Source organism: Numenius arquata, chromosome 11 (genome assembly GCF_964106895.1).
Source record: "Numenius arquata chromosome 11, bNumArq3.hap1.1, whole genome shotgun sequence".
NCBI lineage: Eukaryota > Metazoa > Chordata > Aves > Charadriiformes > Scolopacidae > Numenius > Numenius arquata.
In genome coordinates, this window is record NC_133586.1 from 33,822,588 (window position 1) to 33,847,731 (window position 25,144).

The 25,144-nt window shown below is 59.7% G+C and overlaps 1 protein-coding gene across 1 annotated transcript; it reads right to left on the reverse strand.

Moving 5' to 3' along the window:
- Window positions 1-394: 394 nt before the first annotated feature.
- AFAP1L1 (actin filament associated protein 1 like 1) lies at window positions 395-24,447 on the reverse strand. Its single transcript, XM_074156111.1, has 20 exons — window positions 24,203-24,447; window positions 10,225-10,253; window positions 9,937-10,065; window positions 9,274-9,357; window positions 8,801-8,898; window positions 8,526-8,637; window positions 8,052-8,150; window positions 7,128-7,339; window positions 6,594-6,773; window positions 5,785-5,871; window positions 5,420-5,513; window positions 5,121-5,273; window positions 4,478-4,689; window positions 3,926-4,071; window positions 3,430-3,508; window positions 3,183-3,297; window positions 2,820-2,984; window positions 2,403-2,581; window positions 2,009-2,137; window positions 395-1,626 (listed from the first exon to the last, which is right to left on the reverse strand). The coding sequence occupies exons 1-20, from the start codon at window positions 24,445-24,447 to the stop codon at window positions 1,603-1,605; spliced, it is 2,571 nt and encodes an 856-aa protein (XP_074012212.1). The 3' UTR covers window positions 395-1,602.
- Between the last annotated feature and the right edge of the window lie 697 nt (window positions 24,448-25,144).

Below are 25,144 nucleotides of genomic sequence, written 5' to 3' on the forward strand. Positions count from 1 at the left end.
GGCACAGGCTCCTCCTTTTGTTAGTGGGAGAGGTGATGCTTTGAGGAGAGGGTTTTCACCCTCTTCTGAAGTGAAATGGGATGGTGTGACTCTGGGTCCCAGGGGGGACAGGAGCAGTGACAACCGGCACAGGGAACCGCTGCTGAGAGGAGGATGAGCACCATCAGGAACCTCATCCCGGGGACATGAGGTGCCCCTCCAGCCTGGCCAGAAAAGCTCATGGCTCTGAGCTAACCACCCTCACTAACCCGGCATAGATCCACCCAGCCTGCCCGCCTGGCCACTGCTGCCCAGGGGTGCTGCCCCCCCCCCCCCCCCCGACCCCTCCTGCCTCATTTCACTATGGGCAGGAGTTGTTCACCCACCCTGCTCCCTACAGCCAGGGGAAGGGGCGGACCAGTGCCAGCGTTTTTATTAAAAGCTGCTTACCTCCGTAGTAACAAGAGGGCTTTGAAAGAGCGAGCTCCAAAGGTTAATTGTGGCAGTTGTTAGCATGAGTGGGACAGGCCTGCTCCCTTGTTTGCAGCACAAAAGCCTGGGCCTTTCTTTTTTTATTCCTGTCCCTTGTTTCTGCCTGTGCTAAATGATCTTCCTCTATTTCTCTCTTCTGTTCCAGTCCTCTCATTTGAAAGCACTTTTTTTTTTTAAATTTTTAAACTTTCCTCAGCTCCATTTTGACCACATGCCTTGGCAAACTGTGTCTGACTGCAGCAGCAAGTGTGAATGTGCTGTTGGCCAGGAGACAGCCCTGTCCCTTTGCCTGCTCCCCAGAAAGCTGGCATGGGGCTAGGGCAGAGGGAGCCGGGCCGCCTCCAGCCTCAGCCCTTTGCAGCACTTCTAAGCTGTTTAGCAAGGTTGAAAGGTGTCCGATGTTAATTTGCTTTCAAATGCTGACACTTGAGCTTTGTTCATTCCCAAGGGAAGCCAGCGTGCCCTCAACCCTTACTGCCTGGAGGACAAGAAGGAAATATTGGACAAGGGCACTTGGTTGAGGCACAGTGAGCTCGAGACACGAGGAACCCTGAGATGAGACCCTGCGGAGCTGGGAGCAGTAAGCAGGGCGAATAATCGGCGTCTCTGAAGTGTCCGGTCCTGAGCAGCTCAGGAACTCCAACACTGAAGCAGCCAAAAATCCCCAATGAGTCCGTGGTTACTTTGGAAAGCGGTAGCCTGGCCTCCAGCATCCCCAGGGTGGCACACGCTGATCCTGATAAATTGGAGTGCTGGCCAGGCAGTGCCGACTGCCAGCCCCCCGGCTCTCCCCTCCTTCCTTGGGCACCACCACGAGCACACACACCTTGCGCCGAACTCCTGGCCCTGTGGGAGGCTCCCCCCAAGATGGGTTTCTCAGTAGTATGCGACCCTGATCCACAAAGGACTCCCCTTCCCCACCCGCCTCCCAAATCCCCCTCCCGTCCCCTTCCCCATGGTTTATAGTGTTGCCCACGAGGCAGACGGAGCCGCAGTAGTGGGGCCTGGGAGGGCAGCTCTCCCCCCATGCCTTCCCAGCACCCTCCCGGCGACTCGGAGAAAGGGGACTTGTAGCTTCTCCATGAGTCCCAGTGTCCGGCGGGGGCTTGGCAGGCGTTCCCGCAGCCCGGTTTAGGTCTGCTTCTTTTCCCATTCCTGCAGAGGAAGGGAAAAAAGCAGGGCATGAGGAGACATCGCTGGAGAAGCGAGCACTGAGCCCTTTGAGGCCATCCCTCCCTGCTGACTGCTTTGGACCACCCCAGCGTCTTCAAAGGCGGGGGTCACTGCTGCCCCGGGCATTGTAGAGGGGATGCTCTCCTCCCTGCACACCCAGCCCTGCACCTCTCAAACCTCCCTGCAAGCTGGGCTCCTGCCAGCAGCGAGTGGGACAGCCTGGCTACAGGGGACCCTGGCAGTACCCCTTGCTTCTGCGGTAGGGAGCACCCCCAGCCCCCAAATTTCATGGTCAGCAAGGGGGACAGGATGAAGGCTGAGATTTCTCGTGGGGCCAAGGAGGAGAGGGAGAGCGAAGCAGAACCTTGGCCTTCCGCAGCACGTTTCCCTTGTTGGCAGGGAGGATGGAGGGACTTCTCTTCCTCAGTTCGGCTGCACAGTTAACAGGGACCAAGTGCTCAGGGGCACTCCCGTTTGGCTTGTTTGTAGCTTCCTGTGGAAAAGGGGGAGCAAGGAGGAGGAGGATTTAGGAGACCCAGGGAGCAAGGACAGCCAGGGGAAACAAAAAAGCACAAACTGTCATGAGGTTAAAACTGATGTGGCCAAACCCAATCGACACTTTACTTCCCACCTCTGACCACAACGTGACAAAGCAGCAGGGATGTCCCCTCTTCCCCATGTGCTGCTCCCCCTGCCATCCCAAGCACCATTGCTGGGGGAAGCTGGAGCCGCGAGAGCGAGGAAGAAGGGATGCATACCCCATTCTCAGCCTTGCCGGTCACAGCCAGCCCCAGGGCCGGCCCTCCCGCCAGCGACTGCTTCAGCCGCTCCTTCACTTCGGTCAGCTTCAGCTCCAGGTCGACGCGGCGCTCCTCCTTCTGCCGGCACTGCTCCTCCAGCACCGCCACCCGCTGCTCCAGGTCCTGCAGCTTCATCCCTGCTTGCACAAGCGCACCCAGCTCAGCACCTTTGCCCGGGGTCGGAGAAGCCACCCATCCTTCTGGACACGGACGCTAGATGGGGCTGCCAGCCCGGCGGCGTGCTGCAGCCAGCCTGGCTCATGGCCACAATGTCACCGCCAGCCCAGCGTCCCCATCCCACCCCTGGCTCCACAGCTTTCCCCCTCTACCTGTGTGCCTTTGAGCAGCAACAGCGCTCAGATGGCACCAACCTACCCGTGCTGCCCTTCATGGCTTCCCGCAGCTCTCGCTTCTCTTTCCGCAGCAACATGAGCTCACTGCGGATCGATGCTTTCTCCTTCTCCAGCTTCTCCTTCTCCGTCAGAAATCGCCTGGCATCCTCCTCGGCCCGGTTCTTCCCGTACCTGTACTGGTTGGCATCTGCACGCACAAGGACGGCCCATCATGAAGGCTCTGGCCCTGGCTGCACCGATGCCACCTGCGTGGCACAACCCATCACCCGTGTGCTGGAACTGGCCAAGCCCCAGCCTGACCGCAGACCCCCTTGGGGGAAGAGCGTCATCCTGCACTGGCCAGGGTCCCCCCCATAGGGGTTTGCGGCTGAGGGCCCCCACTCACTTGACGCGTGTCTCTTCACTTTGACTTGTGGGTCCACCCGCCGTGACTTCTCACTGCAGGAGGAGGCATGGCGCTTCACCTGGGCTCCTGCTGGCCGCCCTGGTTCCTCCTCAGCCTGCAGTGGGGCGGGAGGGAGAGTGTGCTGAAACACCCATGGGGCCACTGCAGCCCAGCCAAGGCTTCTTGGGGCCTCTTCTGTAGCCTGGCCACAGTGACGGGAGAGAGTGAGCCATGGAGCCGTGCTCACCTGAACCTTCTCGTAGGGGACATCATCATACACCACAGGGGAGGAGTCTGGCTGCTGATCCTGGGAGGAGCTGGCCCACCTGCAAGAGAAGGGATGGGGTCTTCCTTTCCAAGACATCCTTTCCAGCCCATCAGAGAGCCCTTCCACCTCAGAGGGCTTTCTGCATTGCTCTCCCAGCTTCACTCACAAGCTCTCTACCCTACCCTACCCTACCCTACTCTACCCTTCCCACCCTACCCTACCCTATCACACATATCCTTTAAGTCCTTCCTCAGTGTTGATGAAACACCTGCTTTCCATCCTGCCCAAGGGAAGCTGCCCTGCTTTGGGAACCACCAGCCGCTGGGACACTGGCTCTCCCTGAGATCACAGCACAAACCATGTCCCAGCCCATGCGTTTTCTAGGGAGCACACAGGGATCACAATCCCCAGCCCAATGCCCTGCCCCTGGCACAGCCCCTTCCCAGCCCACAGCGCAGCAGGAGGACAGCCTTACAGGTAGGAGTGCCTCACAGCTGTCACTATGTTGGCAATGGTCTCCACGTCCACATAGTCGTAGTGCAAGGCCTCTGGTGCCGTCTGTGAGCCTGTCTCCACCAAGAGGAGACCCAGCCAGCGGCCCAGGTCTTCGGAGCAGCTTGCCTGCAGGAGAGAAGAAGGGTTGGGATGCATGCCCAGCTCCCGGCCCCTTGCCCTGTGGAGAAGGGCCCTCTGACACAAAGTGTTGTGTGCAAGACTTAGGAGGGTCCAAGAGAAAGCATGCAGGCACACATGGGAGGTCCCAGTCCCAAACCCCCAGCCACCCTGCCTGCTTCAGCCCCACCAGCCTCCTCCCTGCCTCCAGCCTGCAAATACCTGTGTGGCTGCCCCTGGCTCACCCAAATGATGCCCTGGGCTTCCTTAATGCGCAGGGGAGGGGAAAATAAGGCACCGTTTGATAAGGCACCGCTTGCATGCAAGTGTTGACCATCACAGGAGATGCTCCCCCGGCTTAGCAACCCCCTCCTCACAGGACCAGCACACCCTGCCCACCCCACTGCCCGCTCACCTCCAGTGCAGCCACCTCCTGCCCATTGCGAAGGATGCGGAAGGCGAAGGGGTGTTTGGGGCCCAGCCCCGGGACCACCTCGCAGCCCCGGAGGACGATGGCATTCACGTGAGTCCGCAGGTCGGTGCGGTCCTTGTGGAAGTAGAGGGTGTTGCCCTTCAGGCGACACCAGCGCTCCTTCCAGCACTGGTTAACCAGGACACCAAGGTAGCCTGGGGGGTGGCAGGGTCGAGGGAAGGGTCTCAGTGCCCGCTCAGCCAGACCTTGGGCAAACTTTAATGAGACAGGGCTGCCCAGAGATTACAGCATGGCTCCCCACTCATTTGATGCTTCTGTGCCACTTTCCCCCCAGAGAGCCAGCTGGGATCCCTGGACCCAGGTGAGGTGCCAGCTCAGTGCCACACAGTCACTCCTCGCCCCTTCTCCATACTCCATGGGAATTTGTAGAGCCAGGACCAGGCACGATTTCTTATCCCAGGGGAACGTCACACCTCTCCATCAGCTCGGTGAGCTTGCCCCCAACCCACCACCCCCTTACCTCCCACAGGGGGACGATGCCCCCTATAGGGGGAGGATGACAGTACCCTACTGCTTCCAGCCCCACATGAGTTGAGCCCCGTCTCTGCCCCCAGCCAGCACGAACCACAGCAGGGGATGTCCTCCTCGGTGGAGGAGGTCTGTGTGTCCTCAGGGGAAGGCTTCTTCTTGGAGAAGCTGATTATCCTGGTGATCTTCTTCCCTGCCGCTCGGCTCATTGAGCCCTTCAGGTCAGCCAAGCCGCTCTTTTTGCCTTTCCCTGGAAGGAGGACAGAGTAGCTGTGTGCCCCTGGTGTATATCAAGGCATCCCCCCTCACCAGGAGAGGATGCTCCCCAGCTATGGTGCACACAGCTGGCCCCCCCGGCTGGAGGGCAGCCTGCTTGGCTGGGGCCAGGGGCCGCACCGTGCTCGCCGGGCTCTCTGCGGGCTGCTGGGGAGCTGGTTTCACCTGTCGCCACACTGTCCGAGTCCGAGGTGTGCTTCTCCTGCGACAGCCGCTGTGGGGGGAGCGGAGCAGGCACCCTGTCAGCAGCATCCCCCTGCACAGCCCCCAGCGATGGCCACTATCAGCCCTTCATCCCTCCCACCCGGGGCTGGGATGTCCCCTGGTGCTAGGGAAGCCCCATAAGCCCTGCAGACCCGCTGGGAGGGTGGGAAGGGGCCCCCATGCAGCACTGGGATCTTGGTGCTCCCTCTGCCCCCCCATTCCCCAGGCTCAGCCGCAGCAGCCCCACGCAGCACCTTGGCAGGGCAGTTAGAAACCATCACCTTATCCAGGTCCATCTTGCACGGCATCACCGGGGAGGTGGGGGCTTCGATCCCACCTGCTGCCGGACTGCTTGCTTCCTTTATCACCTGCAGAGACAGCCCACAGCAGCCACTCAAAATGGACCTGAGGGCCAGGGCTCCTTTCCCTGGCTCAGCAAGCCCCCGTCTCACCACCAGAGCCGGGCCGAACCACAGGGAGAGAGGTCCTGGTCTCTGTAGGACAGGACAGCGAGCCCTGCTCAGGGCACTAGCCCGGCTTGCCTGGGGGATTGCACCCCTTCACCCCTTCAAACCTGCAACCAGTTTTGCCAGAGATTTTGGAAATCTTAGAGGTAAGGGAGGTGGGTGCTGAGCTGCAGTCATCCTGCCAGCACAGGACACCTCAGGAACCCCCATTTTACAGGCAGGCACAGCGTGGCTTGCCCAGGCCATGTAAAGTAACCCTGTTCTCCCACATTTGGGGTACAGCTGGGTTTGTGGTGTGTGCAGAGGCTCCTTTCCCACCCGCAGCTCCTTCCCCGTGGCCCCCGCCTCCTGCCCCTGAACAAAGGCAGGAAAGGGACATGGGGAAGAGGAGGGGGAGAGCAAACATCCCCACCCCACAGGGGCTATCAGCGCCGGAGACGCCCAGGCCCTGGGAAGCAGCTGGCCAGCCCCCCTCCAGCTGATAAGAGATGGAAGCAAAGCCCCCTTTCCCTTCCAGGGGAACAAAACCTTTCCCAGGGCAGCCCCCCTCCCTGCCTCAGCCAGGGAGGATGCCAAGGAGGGTCCGCAGCCCCCCCAGGCGAAGCCGGGGGCAGCCATAGTACCTTCAGCCACTCCTCAGCCTGCTCCTTGCTCTGCACGGCCAGCACCAGCGCCTCAGCCCCCGGCAGTGAGAACCGCAGCTCGTGCTTCTTGCGCCGCCCGTCCTTGGGGACATAGATGACGTTGCAGGTCCCCAGGGGCACCTCCACGTGTGGCTGACGGTCCTTGGAGCTTTTGTAGCACTAGGGGAAGAAAAGGGAACTGCTCAGAGCTTGGCCAAAACCTGCCGGTCCCGCTGCCGCGCTGGGCAGAGCTGGCGTCCATCTCAGGGTCCCTCTCAGGTGGCACAGATGGAGGTGGCTCAGTGTCTGCAACAGCCTCGGTGGTGGAGGGCTGTGGGGTGCCCTCTCACTCCACAGGGTCCCAAAAGAGGGGAGCCCTCCATTCTCTTGCAAGGGAAGTGAGGGCAGCACCTGCATGTGCTCTGCAGCCTTTGGGCAGGGTCTTGGCTTGGATAGTGCTAATTTTCTTCATCCTGGACCCAACCTCCCTCCCAGCCCACCAACAGGTTTCTGTCCCCCACCGTCTGGGCTCACCAGCAGTTTGCTGTCCCGTATGATGGTGAGCTGCTTGGCCCACTGTCCAAAGCGCTTCTTGCGCAACAGGAAAGCGCAAATCCTGCAATCCTTCACCAGGTTCATGGAGGCTTCCTCCGACGGCCACTGGTGTGTCAGCTGCTGGCCCTTCCCCTCCTCCTCTTCCTCATCATACGACTCGTAAGAGCTGCTCATCGCATCCGAGTCATTGTCTGGAAGGAAGCAGGCAAGTCACCCCAACTGGCACCCCAGGGCCCTGCCTGCCGGGCACGCTCAGACACCGCCAGGGGTCCCTGTGCCCATTGGGATCCAGCACTGAACCTGGGCTGGGTGCTGGGATGGATGGACTCCATGTCATCCTCTGAAAACAGCAGCATTTTGACCCCAGCCCTCTCCATTTCCCTTCTAAACCAGGCAGGATGCTCGTGGGCCAAAAGCCAGTCCCAGGTGCGACTATCCAAACTCCTGGGCTGGCTTATTTCTTTGCAAGCCTCAAACTTTGAGAGCCTGGATGAAAACTTCAACCCACAACAGATGATCATGTGCTGTCCCTCTGCTCCACACCTCCTCAGGGCACAGAGGAACAGGGCTCTCCAGTGGTGTCCCTGCCTCAGCTCTCCTCCGCCACGGAAGAGGCAGCTCATGCAGGTCACAAAAGCTTCGTAGGCAGGGACACCCCTTCCCCATGATGGTGACAGACATGGCACCAATTTCATCCCTTCTGCAGCATGAGGGCTCTGGTTTGCATGACAAACAGCACTCCACGCTCCTTGCTTTTTGCCCAGCAGCCTCTGACACAGGAGAGGTTCTCCAGCCTCAACCCCACCGGACTCCAGCCCAGCCCCACCAGACCTCAAGCCCCCATCTCGGGGCTGGACTTTGCCAAAGGTCTCCCCTCCCTGGTGAGAGCACCCAGATACCTACAGGAGTTTTTTTGCTCCCCGTTCATCCTGGTGACAGGGTAGTTGCTGTCTGCATCCTCGTAATAGCCATCCTCGATGGAGTTGGGGGGGCTGGAGCTGTCTGCGGAGGAAGCAGAGGGCAGCTGGGGCTGTTACACCTGGTTACCCCCAAGGATGCTCCGAGCAGCAAGCCTGCAAGCTGGGCAGAGCAAAGCACACCCTCCCAGGGCATCTCAGGTCCCCCTGTGGCTCCAACCTCTCCCCATCACCCCATGCTCAGTCCAGCTGGGGAAAACAACTCCTTGCAATAACAGTGCAGCGGGATGGGAAGGAAGTGGAGCAAGAGCAATGCCGGTGGGAGCAGAGACATTTCCTTCCCTGGGAGGAGCTGTCATGCCCGCTGAGGGCTGCCTGCTTTGCCAAGCAGGCAAGCAGGAGGAGGAATGCAGCTTGCAGGGGTCCCCCCACCCTCCTGCCCCCCTGGCGTGGGACTCACTGCGGGAGGTGATGTACTCAGGGGTCTTTCCAGGGCCCAAGGGCAGGGCTTCCTCATAGTAATCCTCAGGCGGGGGAGTGGTGGGCAGTGGCGGAGCAGGGTCCACAGGAACCTATGGCAGAAACACCATCAGCATTAGCCAGGCAGCGGAGAGGGTCATGAGTCCCAGCAGCTACTGCGGTGGCAGGGGACAGGAAGGGATCCCAGCTCTGGCCACTGCCACCTCCCCATGTGGGTGCAGAGCGGACCTCGCAGGTGGCCATTCAGGGACTTACGGCTTTTGCTGTCTGGCTCCTCGCCAGCTCCAAGCCAACGCTATCGCTGGTGTCCCCCTCCTCCTCCTGCATGTCCTGGAGATCCCGCAGGTCACAGTCTGCCCAGGGGTAAGCAGAGAGGGTGAAGGGAGCAGGAAACCCCAGAGCTGGCCTCCCCAGCCATGTCCTCTGGGGACGCTCAAGGCAAGCACCCGTGGCCCTTCACTGGGAAGGTGCTGGGAGATGGGCATCACTGATAAATGCAGCTGGGCTGGGGTGTGTGTTTACCCCACCACGGTCAGTCCCCATGCAGCTGCAGGGGAGTGGGAGCAAGCACCTGAGGTGATGGTGCCCACCCTGGACACAAGGATGCAGCTTCCACCGTCCTTCCCCAGGGTACCCCAAGAGCTCCTGCTGTCAGCAGGGACCCCGAGGCCAGTATGGCACCCACCCAGTGGGACTCCCAGATGTCACTCTGGGTTCGCCACACATACCGAACTCCTCGAAGAGCGACTCCACAAAGCTGGTGCCATTGCTCAGGGACGCTGTGTTGACGTACATGTAGTCCACATCCTTCCCTGGGAGAAAAGGGGATGCTTTCAGCCCAAGGATGGACAGGGTGGCTGGAGCAAGGACTGGCACCCCCCCGTCCCTACAAACACCAAGCCAAGGACACAGGCCAAGCCACTCCATCGTGCCACCGGGGTATTGCTCCGGAGCAGGCACCCGGGGAGTGGAGGAGCCCCCAGGGATGCTGCCGCCCCCTCCCCAGGAGGGCAGGAAAGTGGGAAGGCTGTGAAGCCCCAGGTGCACATTCCTCCTGGCCTTCCCACGGAAACCCCTGTGCTCAGCAGAACCGGTGGCAGGAAGACCTCTGAGAAGTGGTGTTTCCGCAGGGAGCAGCCCCTCCCCGGCAGCCACGGCAGGGCTGACGCCAGCCCCTGCACTCGGGGGTGGGAGAAGCTGGGAAGTGACAGCAGGGAACAAAGTGCCCTGAAGGGGCTGAGTAGATGCTGGGCTCTGGGCACAGAGGCAGCTCATCCCTGCCTAGCAGATGGTTTTCCCTGCCACGCTGGGGTTTTGGCCCAGGGCAGATGCTGAGGACACCCACTGTCCCTGAGGACAGCTACCAGACACGGTGGGAGTGGGCCACGGACCTGTGGATGGCTGCAGCTTCTGCAGGATGGTGGAGACGGCCAGCTTCTTCTCCTGTGTGGTGGCACTCAGGTACTCGTGGTCCAGCAGCTTGAGCAAGATGCTGAGCTCTGGCAGGAGCTGGTCCAGCACTGGGGGGAGCAGGGAAAAGCCCGTCAGCCAGGGTGGTGTCGGGGTGCTGGGGCTGAAGAGGCTACACATTCCAGAAGGGGCTGGAATGTGTAGAAGGCCCCAGGATGGGAGTCTCTCTCAGCCCAGCAGGGCTCAGGCGGTGTTTGCTAAGCACAAACGTGCTCGATCCGTGCACAAGCTCTTCCACCTGCACGCAGACACCGGGATGCAGCCTGCTGAGCCCGTGAACGGAAACACCAGCTCTGCAGGGCTACTGGATCGCTATCAAAGGGCTCAGACATATTTTTCCACGCAGATAAAACTACACTTCTGCCCCCCAACAGCATATCATTGCTGCTGGTGCCCCCTCGCTGTGACGGGCGCTGGGTGGTGGCGGAGAGAAGGAAGGAAGGAAAGGAAACCCAGATGCCATCTGCAGACCCACCTGGCAGTGTCACCCAGGGAGACATTCTCCCACCCCTCACCTGCTGGTGCTCCCACCATTCCCCTGCTGTGCTCAGACCACCTGTGACCTTCCAGCCCAGTGCCACCTCCACAGGGTCCCCACACATAGGCTAGAGCCTTTCGTCCCACAGTCACCAACAGCAGCTCCTCTGCCCTGCTCTCACTCCTCCCCGTATCATCCCAGCTCATCCACACTGCTCCAAGGCCACTCCACTCTTCCCTTCAGGCATGGAGTCACTGCCCCAAGGGACAGTCCCTGCCCCACACAGGTGCCCTGAAAGGTGCCCAGGGAGGGGACGGCGACTGCAGCACAGGAGGGGCTCTCCCCACCCAGCTCTGTGGCAGCTGAGCGTCAGTCCAACACACATGGCCCCAGAGCAGCCAAGAGGGTCGGAGCAGCTGAAGTCCTGGCAAAGAGGAACCGCACCAGAAGCCAATGCTTATCTGCTTTCCCGTCACTCTGCCAGATCCCAGCACCTGCCAGCTCCTGGGAAGCCACCACATATGAACACAGCATCAGCCCAGCAGACAGAACCAGGCAGGAGAAGTGGGGAGAGCCCAGCAAAAGAGAATTCACTGCAAGTCACCATTATAGGCACAACATGTAAAAGTGTGGGTCTTCTCTTAAACGCGGTGATTCATGGGCTAGTTTTTATGAAGCAAAAGCACACTGCAGCTGTGGGGTTACCTGTGCAGCAAGGCTCCAGAAAACACTTGGATATCTGCATATCAGAGCAGGGCTAGAAAAAAAATTCATCACCAAAAGCAGTGTTTATGGTGCTGGCAGCAGCTGACTGACAGCTTTGGGAAAACGTGTTGCCCAGGGATGGGAAGGACAGCTTTGGGAAAATGTGTTGCCCAGGGATGGGAAGGACCAGAGTCCAAGGTGGCTCTGGACTCCAAATCTCTCATGAGCTCCCACACCCCCAGTTCTGCACATGCACCAACATCCTCATCCCAGGTCTCCTCCTGTACCTTATCTCCTCCGAGCAGGGTAAGACAAAGCCAAACCTCCCATTTTTACACGATACCACACACCTGCCCAGCTCCACTGGTGCCCAGCTCCACTGGCACACAGGGTAGCTCCTGCAGGGCCCAGTGCCTGCGGGAGATGGCCTGCATTGGAGAGGCCAAGCTCAGAGACACCAGCAAACCTGCAGCTCTGGAGGCTACAGAGGGTGAAAAAAAAAGCTGCTCTTTCTTCCAGTGGAAGTACAAGCAGGATCCCTTCTCTTGGCAGCAACTGAAAGTCATCGCAGCACAGCTGGGGCAGCGTGCAGCTGGCTTTGCGTCTCCAGGGACAGGAGGAGAGGCCACAGGTGACTACAGAGGCAGCTTGGATGTGTTGACTGATGGGGATGGTTTGCAAGGAGTGGAGAACATGTGCCCCAGTGGCACGGAGCATCAGGGACACCCTGGGCTGCCCCTCCAGGCTCTGCCAGGGGAAGGGCCCTGGAGGAGCAGAGCTGGGTGACAGAGAGGGGTGGCATGGGGCGTATTTCCCAGGGGAAGGGCAGGATGCTGTTACTCATGCTGAGATCCTCATTACTCATGTTCTCTAACGAGTTTCTGCTGGGCCCTATCCATTCTGCCCAACACCCATCAAAAACTGGGCTGCTACAGGTTTTACCCAAGATTTTAGGTGTCCACCTTCCACCCTGCAAGCCACAGCCAGGAGCACAGAGTGAGTCCCCTGGGACCAGGCTGGCACTGCTGCCCAAAGCAGGGGCAGTGCAGCAAAACCAACAGCTGTTTTAAAGCTTTTTGGCTGAAGGGGAACCCAACAGCAGCTGGTTGATGCGGATCAGCGCCAGCCAAGATGAGCCCCCGGGCAAGGAGACAGTGTGCCCGGCCCCAAATCACTGCCTCCCCAGGACACAAGGCAGGATGCGGCTCACAAGCCTCTTCCTGCCACCCCAGCCGATGGGCTTCTATCTCCACAGACCTTCTGCTTCCTCCTCCCTTCCCAGTGCCAAGCTAAACAGCAGCCTCAGCCTTTTGGCAAGGGTGACTTTTCAGCGCCCACCTCCTGTGGGCAGGAGCCTCCGGGACAGGTAGCCTCCAGGCAGGGGGAGAAGCCTCAGCACGGCTCCAGAAGGAGCAAGCAAGCCCAGGGAGCTGGCAGCATCCCCCAGCCCATGTGGAAGGAGAGGGCAATCACAGGGGGAGCAGGACTCCTGCTCCCTGAGCTGGACAAACACCCCACAGCAGACACGCAGCCACAGGACCCAGATCCTGCTGATGCTCTGCTCACTGTCCCCTGCCAGCATGCACCTCCCAGCGTGGGAAGGATGTGAGAGCCTCATGCACGTGATGAGTGAGGATAAAAACTCATCTCCCACAGCCCTCTACTTGCCCCTCTGCAGAGGCTGGAAGGGAGGGAAGAGGGGCAGATCCTCCCCGGGGCTTTTGCAGAGCGCTGCACAGGCAGGACAGGAGCAGGCTTCTGCTCAGCAATGTGGTGGTGGTCTCCAGGTGAGATATCCTCCCCTGCTGTGCCCAGGACGCAGCTGCAGGGCTTGGTGGGGCATGGGGCTAGCAAGGAAGTAGCTGGGACAAAGAACAAGATGCCACCAGGTCCATCCAACACCTGCAAGCATCTAGGGAGACCCTGCCCCATCTCAGCAGGGTCTCAGTCGGCTGTGAGCTCCCTTGGAGGAGATGGGGACTATGCACATACCCTACATTAGCCTTCCATTGCACACTGAAGCCATGGTGTTCACCAGCATCCCCATCCCCTGCCATGGGTAGGACATCTCCCATCACAGCCACCAGCTCCTGTGTCAAGGCTTCAGACCAGCCGAGGGCAAAAGGGCGAGCGGGTTTCTATTAATAGTGACAAAGCAGGCAGCGTGCGTGGTGAGGGGGGCGAGAAGACACCACCACCCCGGCACAGGAGAAGCGAGAGTGGCCGATAAGCGAGGTTTGTTGCCCGGCGTGGCAGGCGGGTGAGCTCATCAGCAACGCCCCGAGCGCTGGCTCTGACCGGGCGCACGAAGCAGGGCGAGCACTGAAGGCGCCTTTGTTTCCCCCCAGCTGAGCTGTCCCCTCCGTCTCCCTTGTTAAACATCCTCCCCAAATACGAGGGGGGGTCAAGTCAAAGAGGTCTGTGATCCCAGGGGGGTGTGCAGCCTGCTGAGCCGAGCCTCTGCCTGGGGGAGCGGAGGAAGGGAAGGAATTAATTTCCTATGCTCGTTAGGTTCCCAGCCTAAATAAGGTTAATGGGCTGGCAAGGGGAGATTGCTCCAGGGTTGCTGCGTTGAGGGCAGCAGGTGCCACTGTGACCGACCCAAGGTCACCCGGCGAGCAAGGACCGGCACGTTACTCCGGCAGTAGCCATCAGGAGCGAGCACAGACCCCTCACCAGCCTGTGTTCGTGCCCACGCCACAGTGGGCAGGGGAGCGGGCTCTGGTGTCAGTGCGCACCCTTGCCCTGGGGGGCTCTGGCAACCTCGGCATGAAACCGCAGAGCCTGCGGCATCGGGACATCAAAGGGCTCCTGGGGGGAAGGCGGCACGACATCAGAGCGGCCACAGGCACTGAGCAGGTGATGCAGCCGGAAAGAGACCCTGCATCCCCCACCCACCGAGCCACCGCCTCGCTCATGGGACACCTCCGGCCTCATGCCTGTCTCTGACGCTGACAAATGGCTCCCACCTGCTGCTTTCTTCAGGGGCTTCTCTTAAAACCAAAATCCTGTGGAATTGCAGCGCTTCACTAGGCCCAGGCTCGGACACAGGCATCCCAGGACAGGGAGGGACACCAGCCTCCCCTCCTGCAAACTCACTCTCTCCACATTTGCAGCCTGATGGGGAGATTTCAGCGAGGTCTCTGAGCCTGGGAGGCCAGGAGCCATGGCAGCAGATGGCTTTAGAGATAGCTAACTGGAGCTGGATGGGCAGCAGGGACCCAGGGCAGCTCTGCCAGGACAGGGTGAGCCGGGGATCGAGCACCAGGACGCTGCTGCTGTTTAGGACAACGGGGCGGTATTTCCCCTGCTGCTAAACCCTGCCCTAGAAGCAGCACCAAGCACGATGCTGGCAGAGGAGCTGCATCCCCTCCAGCACCCCACCACCTCTCTCCACCCTGCGCCCAGGCCAGCTCTAATTTTAGACCCTGTGAGTGCTATCCCCCTCAGGGACCCGCTTCCACGGCGCAGAGATAAGGGTCCAGGCACAGCCTGCAGCTGCAGAGCCCATCTCCCCCTCCCTGGCCTCTGCTTCTTCGCAGGAGCAAAATTCAGGTCTTGCTCCAGCAACCTGCAGAGAGGAGGAGGAAGAGGAGGTGGAGGAAGAGGCTCCGGCCAAGCCAAAGCAGGAGTTTCCTGGTTTACAGACCCAGCTTTTGCAAGGGGAGAGATAAGACAATGCACGTGGGGTTGTCACCCCAAGCAAAGCTGCTCTGCAGCCTGGAAGAGAGCCCCCGGGGAGGGGAGATGCTGTTTCACAGCACTGTGAGGCTGCTGCAAGTGGGAGGTGCACGGGGACACCCCCCCCCCCCCCCGCCTCCCATCCTGCAGCCTCCGCTCTCCCGTCCTCCGCCAGCCACGCTTCCTCCCGCGCCAAGTGAAGGCTGGGGGCGAGGGGGGCCGGGGGGAAATCGGATGCTGGGAGTAACGACCATTGTTTGTAGCTAAAATAAAAACCAAGCAAAAATAAATCCTTCCTGTTGGCGTGGGCAGGGCGCTGGGACACTCTGCCTGCCGGCGCAGGGCTGCTTAGAGTCGCCACCGGCAGTAAACAAACGTTTATAGCGCCAGGGATGCCATAAATAGGTGGGGTGTGGGCCGGGGAAGGAGGGAAAACAGGGAGCTTCCCCAACACCCAGGGACAGCAGCAGAGGCACCCCAGCCCCAGGAGGAGCCCTGCAGGGAGGTCACCCACCCTGCGGGACAAACAGACCCAGCGCCACGGGAGGAGCTGCTTTGCAGCGAATAAACTGCTCTGTCCTCTCCACGGGCTGATGTTGAGCCACCTGCAAGAGACACCCGGGCACCGGGACGTGCCTCCATACCTGCCTGCCTGCCCCTAGCCTCCTCCTGCCCCTGCAGGGGATACAGGTATCACCAGAGGGATGTTGTGGGTGTTGACAGCCTCCTCCCCATCGTGCTGCTTCCCACCCCAGCAGGGCCAGTTTTCCCCTGCCACTTCTACTTGAGGAAGGCCGTGGCCTCCTGAGCCCTTTGCTGAGCTCCTGGGGCCGTTCCTGTTCCTATCCCCAGTCCCAAGGAGGTTTCTTTCCGACGGGGAGGAGGCAGGCACGCAGCCGGTGAGGAAGTGCCTTGGCGGGGGCGGTGTGGCGCTCCCAGAATTGTTCCTTTGTGCAGAAGACAGGAGGACAGATTGCCGCCTGCCCGCACCCTGCCTGCGGCCACCGCTCCTCCGGTGCAGGCAGGAGGACACCCTGGCAAGCAGGCAGGAGAAGGGCAGCACTCAGCCCCAGGGAGGTGGCAGGGGTGAGCAGGGCATCCCGGCCAGCCAGGCCCAGCTTCCCAGCCAGCCATCACCCAGTGGAGTGTGGGGCAAACCGGGATGACTGGGACAGGCTGGTGGGGCCAGGAACTCCAGCCTGGAAAGTACCTCCTCCTCCCAGCCTGGCTGTCTGTACAGCCACGGAGCAACTTGGCGTTCTCCAGCCCAGAGGGTTTTTAGAGAAAGGCCAACCATTAAAGATCACACTTGAGATCTGACAACATCCCGTAACAGTGGAAGATTTGCTAAGGGGCCACTCCATGCACATGAATCATCTCCTCCCTGGAAACAAGGGCCCCTTGAGTGGGGCGGATGGGGGGAGCGCCTCTGACCTGGCATCCAACAATGTCAGCAGGAGCCAGAGTGCTTAGGGCTGGCTCCTGCATGGCCAGGAACCCCCACATGCTCCCCGGCTCTCCAACTGCCCCAGCCGGTGCCTCTTCCCACCCCTCGCTGTGATTACCCCCCTTGCCACTAGCCCCAGGAGCCCGGCAACTGTCCCTGCTCCCCCAGCAGCTCCCAGCTTGGGTGCCACAGCATCCCCAAGCATTGGGGAGCAGAAGACAAGCTCAAACCTTTTTGACTCATCCCCCAAATTCCCAGCACCTCCCTGCTGCCTCCCTACAGCACACCCCCCACCCCGCCAAGCCAGGCTGCAGTAGGAAGGGCAGGGACACACATCTCCTGGGGATCTCATCATCATCACCTTACAGTAACTAATATCCTTAGCTGATAACCTTGGAAAATCAATCCTGGGAGATGAACGTGAAACCTGCTTGCTCAAGGGGGCAGAAGGTCCCCCACCAGCCCTCCCTCCCGGTGCTCACTGGCTTCTCAGGACCCCTCCATCCCTCAGAGAGGGGGAGATGAGCAACCAGAGAGGTTAAACAGCAAGAAGGCTGCTCTGGCTGTGTCTGCTGAGCCACCATCATCTTTTCCCCCATCTGCTCCAGACGCACACCCCAACAGCAGCTCAGGGGGGAGGTTCCTTCCCCAGCATGGCCAGCTCAGCCGCTTTCAGCAGCGCTTGTGTGAAGGGTCCTGTGTCTGGCTCAGCGCCTCTGCCAGCACCAGCTCGTCTCCCCAGTATAAATAGCTCTGCAGAAAGCCTTATCGCATGGCCTTGCTCCCAGCAGCTTGCCCACCCCGGCAGAGACCGGCCAAGCAGCAAGTCCAGCCCAGGGCAGTGGCAGAGCCACCCTCTCAGCCAGGCTCTCCCCAAGCCCTCCTGCTTCAGCCCAGCCCTTTGCGCCAGGGCAGTTTCTTGGAGTCCTTGCCCCAGAAAGCAGAGAAGAGCAAGGGGAGCAGTGGCACACACCCAGGGGCTGGTGCTCTGCCCGGTGTACCCAGCCAGTGCCGAGAGCGCGGGCATGAGGGAATCTGCCACAGGAGCAAGATCCCAAACACCCCCATCCTGATGCATTCTTTTCTGGAGGAGAAACAGTTTCACGTCCTCCCCACAGTCTTACACATGAAAACAGGAGTCCTGAAGTGTAATTACAGGCTGCCAGAGCTTGCACAGTGCAGAGATTATCACCGGTGTTCACGCCCCTGCCAGGTCACACTGCTGAAACCATCGCTCGCTGCTGCGGGGCCAGTCAAGCCTCTTCTCTGTACCACTGGATTAAAGGAGAAACTGGAGAACAAGGGGATCGTGGTGGTTCCCTTCCCACCCAGCCCGGTGCTGGCAGCACACCCCACGGCAGCATGGCCCTGCAGGGAAGCCCCATGCTGGGCTGAGGCTCTCCTGGAGATGCCCACACTCGGAGCATGGCTGTGGGTGGACAATCTCCCCCTCAGCGGCAGTGACCATGCACCCAGAGCTGCAGCACCTTCACCCCGCCTGCTCCGCTCCGTTCCCCAGTCCCCTTGGGCAGTGACACACAGAGGGGTGTCACCTCCCCAGGGAGCCCCCAACTCAGACATGGGGCATCTCTGAACTGGCATCGCTGCTGGAAGGAACCCCCGGGACAGCCCTTGTTGGGCTGCAGGGCCTCACGACAGCTCGCATCGAAGCACAGCAGCTTCACGAGCAGGTAATAATTAACAGGCTGATTAAATCACTGACAAACATCTCCTGTGACCCAGGCGGATAACAACCCCCCAGTGCCCCATGCTGCAACAAGAGTCCTTTTCCAGGGGCTGTTCCCCCTCCACTGATGGCTTAGCAGCCCTTTCTTCACCTCCTGGAGAGGACAGTGATGGTTTGCTTTAGCTCACCAAAAGCAAACTTTACCCCTCTAACCCGAAGAGGCTGCAGCTGCCCCCACCCCAGAGGAGGAGGGGGAGGTTTCTGGATCTTGCTGCCGAGCACAGCAAGAAGTCAAGCAAATAAAAGCACCCAGGTGAGATACCGCTGAGTGACCCCGCTGATGTCCACAGGCAGCCTCCTCCCTCTGCCCCCTGAACCCTGGGGGCTCCCAACCCCAGGCACAAGTTGTTTCCAGCCACAGCTCAGCCCAATCAAGGCAATTAGCTCTGCCGGGACCACATTCAGTGCTTCCAGGCGACATTTCAAAACTCGGTGCCAGCCTCAGCGGGTGTGTGGCAGGATGCTCTGCCAGGCCAGCCTGGGAGCAGGGCTCGGAGGCTGCTGGATAGAGAACACGTTTAAATAACGAATATAAAAGAGAGGTTTGAGATGCCCTTTAAAGGAATACTCAAGCAGGGGCGAGACCTGCTGAGTTATGTATAAAAAACAAGCTTCAGGCAGAGGGGAGATGTTAGGATTAGTTAGAACCCAGAATAAACTGTCTTTTCTCCAACAAAAATTTTGGCGTCTGCCTTTTCCAAACAAACTCCAACAGCACAGGGAGCAGCAGGTTGGCCTGGGCTCGCTCCCGACACCGGGAGAAGCCCCAGGACTGGTGCTGCAGCCGTTTGCCCACCCCTGCGATGGGCAGAGCCCCGGCAATCCTCCCTGGGTTGCACCTTCCTGCCTGCAGCTCACTTGGACCTGGGGGGCCCTGAAGCTCTCACCTCTCAGTAGCCCTTCATCTCCACCAAACCTCAGCCTCCAGGACAGCAGGAATTACAGCTAATTGCAGAGATGGGGGTGGGAAACCTGCTGACTCAGCACCCCAGCACCCAGGCAGGCATGGCCACATTACCACCCAGGGGCAGGCAGGTCCTCCAGCCCCCAAATCTCCCAAATGGACACCCCAGCCCATTGCGGGTGGAAAGCTCTCTGCATCCCTAAAGGCTGCTCTCCGTATTCCGTACATCCCCCTTCACCAAAGCCAAGATCCAAAACATCTTGGATGCAATATCTGACCCACAGGAGCAAGACACAGGGAGACTGGCAGGGCTGATATGTGTTCCTAGAAGGAAGAGTCACACGAGGAGGTTGTGCCAGGACCCTTGGAAGTAGAGGAGGGTACGGGACCCTCACCTGTGGGCAGGGAGGGCATGGGATTTGCAGGAAGGAGCTGGTGGATTAGCCACCAGCCAGCTCCACTTTCCCAAATGCCTTCAGCCACATTGCACAATGCACACCCCTCTTTTCAGAAAAAGGAACTACAGATCCCCTGTGGGGGAAATATCCCCACAGGGTCAGGGGGAGGGAGACAAGCGCCCAGCACCCAGCCTCCTGTGTTTGCAGGTGTCTGTGGGCATCCCTGCCCTGACCCCAGGAAAGCCGAGGAGCCCCAGGGCACCAGGCATTAGTACCCCCTGCCCAGGACTCTGGGGCCCTGTCCCTGTGGGAGAGCGACATTCCCAGGGTGGTCAGGGCATGGCAGAGGGTCTCTGAGTTTGAGAGGACTGTGCTGCCCCAGAGGACCCTCGGAGGGCAGGATAAGCGTATTTTCTCAGCTGAGAACAGCCCTTCCGTTTCCTTCCCTTGCCCAGCTCCGCCGGGAGCATCAGGTGCAGCAGCAAGGCCACCACGACAGCATTTCCTACCCACTTAACCCCTGTGGCACAGGGGCGGAGGGACAGGAAAGCCAGTTTATCCCAGTGGGAAGCTGACAAGCCTAAGCACAGGGGAAGGTGCAACTGCTCCGGTTATTGCCGATGGCTCCATCGGCGCCAGGACTGGTTCACCATATCTCCTTTTAATCCAGGATTCAAAAGCCAGTTATCAAACCTGTTGCTCCATAATTTCTATTCCTGGCTCTGTCCTTCCCAACCTTGGTTTCCCAAGGGCAGGTTGACACTGGGACCACATGGAAACGTGAGGCTGCACTGGACAAGGAGCCAAAAAGAGGCTGTTCCCCCATCACCAAGATGGGTGGGTTTAAAGTTCAAAAAACCTAGAGGAAAACCAAAGCCATTCTTCAAGCTGCTCCTTAAACATCTCCTGCTAATTGCCCCGATCAGAGCATACCAGCATCTCCCAGAGCTCCCTCCTATCACTTCCAGGATCACATACACATTAAACCCACCTCAAAAAAAAAAAAAAAAAAAAAAAAAAAAAGTATTTTGAGCATGGAAACCCCTCGCAGCAAAGATCTGTTTTTGTTCCAAACTGTTAAGAAATGTCAGTGTTTTCCCTTGCCTGCCGAAGAGCCTGCCTTTGATCCGATGGGAAGCATATCAGGAGCAAAAAGGGGCTGCAGCAGCCGTGCCGTGGGGGGGCCCTGGGGAAGGGAGGGCCAAAGGAGTTATTTTCATCCTTCCCCACTGTGGAGGCTGCAGATCATCAGCACAGAGTCTGCAGAGGGACCTGAGATCCCCGAATGCCACCGCTTTTAGCGCCGCAGGGTGATGAAAGGCAGGCTGTTGGTGGCTGCACGGGTCCCCTCCCTGCCGGTGGCAGAACCTGCTCTATTCACCCCTGGGTGCCCTGGCAGGGGGTGCCAGCCCCTCGTTTGCACAGCAGCGGGGCAGGGCTGGCAGAGACAATGCAGAGCTCCTTGGGAGGTTTCCAACCGAACTGTCCAGCTACTGCCCTGGAAGAGTGACATTCAGTGGATGTTTTGCAGGACTGACAGCTGCACCATTAATTTTCACTGGAAGAAGGTTCCTTATATGCAGGAGGAGATGTGTGTTCCTCAGGAGAGAGCTTTAGCTGTGGCAGACTAGACAGTAGATGGTGTAGGGAAGGGTTAAGGGGTTAGGACATGGGTCTGGGATGCCAGAAACCACTTCAAGCCTCCACTCTGCTAAATCGTTATCTCCTGTCCCCAGCAAGTTATTTGTCTACTGAACAACAGGCAAATCTTGGGTCAAGCCCAGTTTTCACTCCCTGACCTCCTCTGAAAAGCCTTCCCACTGTTTGGGATGAGACAACTTCTTCAAGATCTTAAACAAAGTTTTCCTGGGCTGGGATAAGAGCCACCCGCCAGCTGCAGGGGAGAGGATTTCAGGCACATCGTGGCTCAGTGCCGCTCCATAGCAAAGGGCACATCAGCCTCTCAGCTCAGCACATTTGCACCGGAAAGCAGCATTTCCAGGTCAAGAGCAAGTGCGGGAAAGAGGCAGGTTTTCCAGACAGCCCAGGCAGATAGGACAGTCCCCAGGGTCCCCGGCTGGAGGACACTACCCCCTTGGCAGTCAGTAAGGGCACCAGCCCGCTCCTTCCCCTCTCCAGCAGCCCCTGCTGCAGTGGGCACCTGCGACGGGCACATCAGGGAGGATCCAGTAGAATGGTTTGGGTTGGAAGGGACCTTAAAGATCATCTACTACCTACAGTGAGACCCATTTTTCCCAGTTACGGGCAGCGTTGCACACAGAAGGATATCAGAAGATACAGAGGGGCAAATAACTCCAGTTCTTCCCTTCTCTGCTTGGCGTCAGCATCCCTGGGGCTGTCCTCCCACCCCTCTTTGGCCATCATGGTGGGGCTGGACAGCCCACGGTGGGCTCAGCCCCCTTCCCCGCACACTCCCCGGCTATAAACAGGCGGTGGCCCTGGGGCAGCTGAGTTTCCAGCGGAAGGAATGGCTGCAATGCGGGGGAGAGCTCGGCACTTGCCTGGCGCACTAACAGCTGGCCCGATCTGTGTTTCACACCCACTCCGCACCCCCTTCCACCGGGCTACGTGCGTGGGGCAGGCGGGATTCCTGCCGCCAGCTTGCAGGCGGCAGGTCGGGAATGATCCCGGCTCCCTCCCACCAGCCCCACAGCCTCCCCATTCCTGTGGGCGAGCTGGAGCCAAGTTTATCCCTGACACATCTCTACCGGCTTTGCTGGATTTAGAACCCAGATAAGTTTGGTGCAGGACCTAAATTCTGGTGGCACAAAAGGTCAGAGAAAAGTCGCTAATGAGGAGAAGCCATGTGTGAGCACAGCCCTGCTAGAGCTAAGGCTTGTAACACAGACCACCTCCCAAAGCACGCACTTCGCCCTCAGCCCAACCTGAAACAACTCCACAAACAGCCCACAGCACCGATTCCATGGGTGAGCTGCTGGTGGGAGAACTGAGCCCCACACCACCTTCTGCCCAGCCTGCTGGGGGAGGCAGCGGGCTCAGCTACAGCACAGAAAGCGATGAATAAGCTGGTAGATCATAAAGCAAGAGCGAGTCAGGATACGTACAGGGGCTGAGCGGAACTCCCGATGAAGAAAGGGGCTGCCAGAGAGCAGGCCTGGGCAGAGAATGGGGCACAAAGCTCTTACCCACCACCAGACCCAGCACCCCTTGCACTAGGGAAGGGAGCTTGATGAGACCCCCACACCTTCCTCCCGTGAGCCACAGCCCCCAGTGGCTCTGGGTGATGAGCAGGAGGGTCTGGAGGAGGTTTACATTAGCAAAGAGCCATCCAGGTGCCAACAGCAATTCATTACAAGCACTCAAAGCAAAGCAGGCAGGCACTGCTGTTGCTACCATAGAAGGCACCAGCGAGGGGTATAAAACAGCAGCTCTCCCCCAGCAGGGCCAGCTCACAGAGTGGCTGCACCATGCCCAGGCCCATCTCCACAGTGTTTGAGGATGGTTTCCTCAATGTGCTGGGCACCTCCTGCCCTTCACTGTGGTGAGGACCCAGGTTTGATTTTTGGGGTGGTCTAGGATGCAAACAGAGTGGCCTCCCACCAGCTCGCACAGCAAGAGAATGGGGAAGCCGAGACCCTCTGCTCTCCCCATCGGTGGGGTCCTCTGGGACCTTGAAGGACAGCTCTGGCATCATGTGTCATTTGACAACACTCCCCTCCTGCAACAGCACCCTCCTTCAGAGCTCGAAAAGCCACTCTGTTCATCTGGCAGGCAGGGCGAGCCACAGCCGCAGGGGAAGGCTGTCCCTGTTGCCGTCCCTGTCCCCTCCCAGGCTGCTGGGCACTGGCCCTGCTCTCCGAGCACCGACACCACGACCTGCAGCCCAAGAGTCAAACTCCTCACAACTGTGTTTCCACTGCGGAAACGCCACCCCATCCTTTTACATCGGGAAGGGGAACTCTTGACCCTCGGGTCTCTCTAGTGCTGACCCAGTGATGCAGACGCAGCACTGCCTGAACCACCCTGGGACTTCAGCGTGGTCCCAGTCCGCAGAGCCGGAGTGGTGCCCCTTGCCCCCCTGTTATCAAGTTTGGCTGGTGCCTCTGTAGCACCTCTGAGGACCAGTTGAGGGCCAGGACCCCCGTGCTACACGACATCACCACCTGCTCCTCCTCTGCAGCCCCAGGCCACCGTTCAGGAGCAGAAAGCAGCAATCTGCCTGAAAGCCTCCCTCTGCTCCTTCCAGGGACCTGCCAGCCCCAGCAGAAAGCCAGGACTTTCTCTACAAAGTTGGCCCAAAGCCCTGGCAGGTTTATTTCATATTCCAGATCAAAGCCTAACAGCTACGTGAGCCCGATGCCACAAGCTGCAGGCAGGAATCGCACACATGTGGGAACGCAGCCGCTTCCCAGCAGGGTGGGGATCAGGCCCTCTGTGGCTTTACAAGACCACCGGCATCTTCCCCAGCTAGGAAAACTCTCCGGATCCCATCAGCTCCATCTGGAAACACCAGCCACCTCCCTTTCTACAACCATAATTTCCCCCTAACATGTGCTTAACACCCCACAGGCTTGCTGGCTTTTCACCCGTCTGACCAGCAAAAAGAAACTGGTACCAGTTTCTCCCAAATGGCCCTGCCGCAGGGCTGGGGGTGGGGGGACGACAAAGGCACCCCAGGGGCAGGGTCCCACATCAACTGGGTGAGCTGCACGGTTGGGAAGGGATGCGCGACCCCCCAGCCCTCTGGGACCGGGACGGGCATCCCCTCTCCCCGCCGTGCCGGACCCGGCACGGCGGGGAGAGGGGATGCCCGTCCCGGTCTCGGTGCCCTTCCCGTCTCCTTACCGCTGAGACGATCCATGGTCCCGGAGCCGCGGGCAGCACCGGCCGCCCCGGGAGGCGCGGGTGAGCGAGTGCCAGCGGTAGCAGCCGCCCGGCGGGGCCGGGTTTTCGGCTTCGGAGCGGCCAATCGCTTCGTCCGCCCCTCCCTCGGTGCACGGCAGCGCCGAGCACCGGCACGGCACGGCACGGCACCGAGAGACCTCCTGGAGGGTGTCCTGGGAATCCTCCTCCTCCCGCTCCCGGTTCATCTCCCCCAGGTGATACCCCACACTGGGTATGCATCTCCCCCAGGTACTGCTCCATGCCGGGCATCCAGCATCCCCAGCAGTGCCAGCACCCGGAGATGCCCCCATGGAGGGTGAGGGTCCAGAGCAAGGCCACCTCTGCCTGCCCGCGGGTGTTGTTGGTTTGGGCAACTTCAGTTCGGGCAAAGATCCAGAACCAAGCACCCCCACCCAAAGGCACACCCACCGAGCACACACAGTGCCCCCATACCTCTCTGCTACCCCCCACCCCCTAACCCCTTCGTATCTGCCCCCTCCTGGTGTCCCTCAAGTACCCAGCTTCTGCCTGGCCATGGTGCTCATGTCACCATCACTGTCCCTCCCCAACGAGAACCTCAGGGGAGACCTGGGCTTGGGAGGCTCATGGAATGTGAAAGGAGTGTCCTGTGTGTGGAGAGCATGTGGCAGCGGGGACAGTGACTCCTGACACCCCCCAGGACAATTCCTCAAGGCCTCAGGGCTGCAGCTGAGCCCTCTTCTGGGGTCAGCAGGCTGTGACAAAAACATGATTCTGTTTCACACGTATCACTTGGGAAAGCAATAATTGAAATATTAGCTGTGCATCAGCAACTGGCCTCCAGGGCTTCCCCGCTTGGGGCACTCTTAGCCCAGGACATAGGGAGGCAGTGGCCGCTCTCACACTGTCCTGTGCCCAGCCGGG

What these genes read in the sequence shown, in the direction of transcription:
- AFAP1L1 (XM_074156111.1), bottom strand. Translation starts at nt 24,447, where the DNA reads ATGAACCGGGAGCGGGAGGAGGAGGATTCCCAGGACACCCTCCAGGAG. An exon ending in GACCATGGATCGTCTCAGCG is followed by an intron (nt 10,254 to 24,202) that starts GTAAGGAGACGG and finishes GTCTGCGTGCAG; the next exon opens with GTGGAAGAGCTTGTGCACGG. An exon ending in AGGCTGAGGAGTGGCTGAAG is followed by an intron (nt 5,872 to 6,593) that starts GTACTATGGCTG and finishes CTGTCTCTGCAG; the next exon opens with GTGATAAAGGAAGCAAGCAG.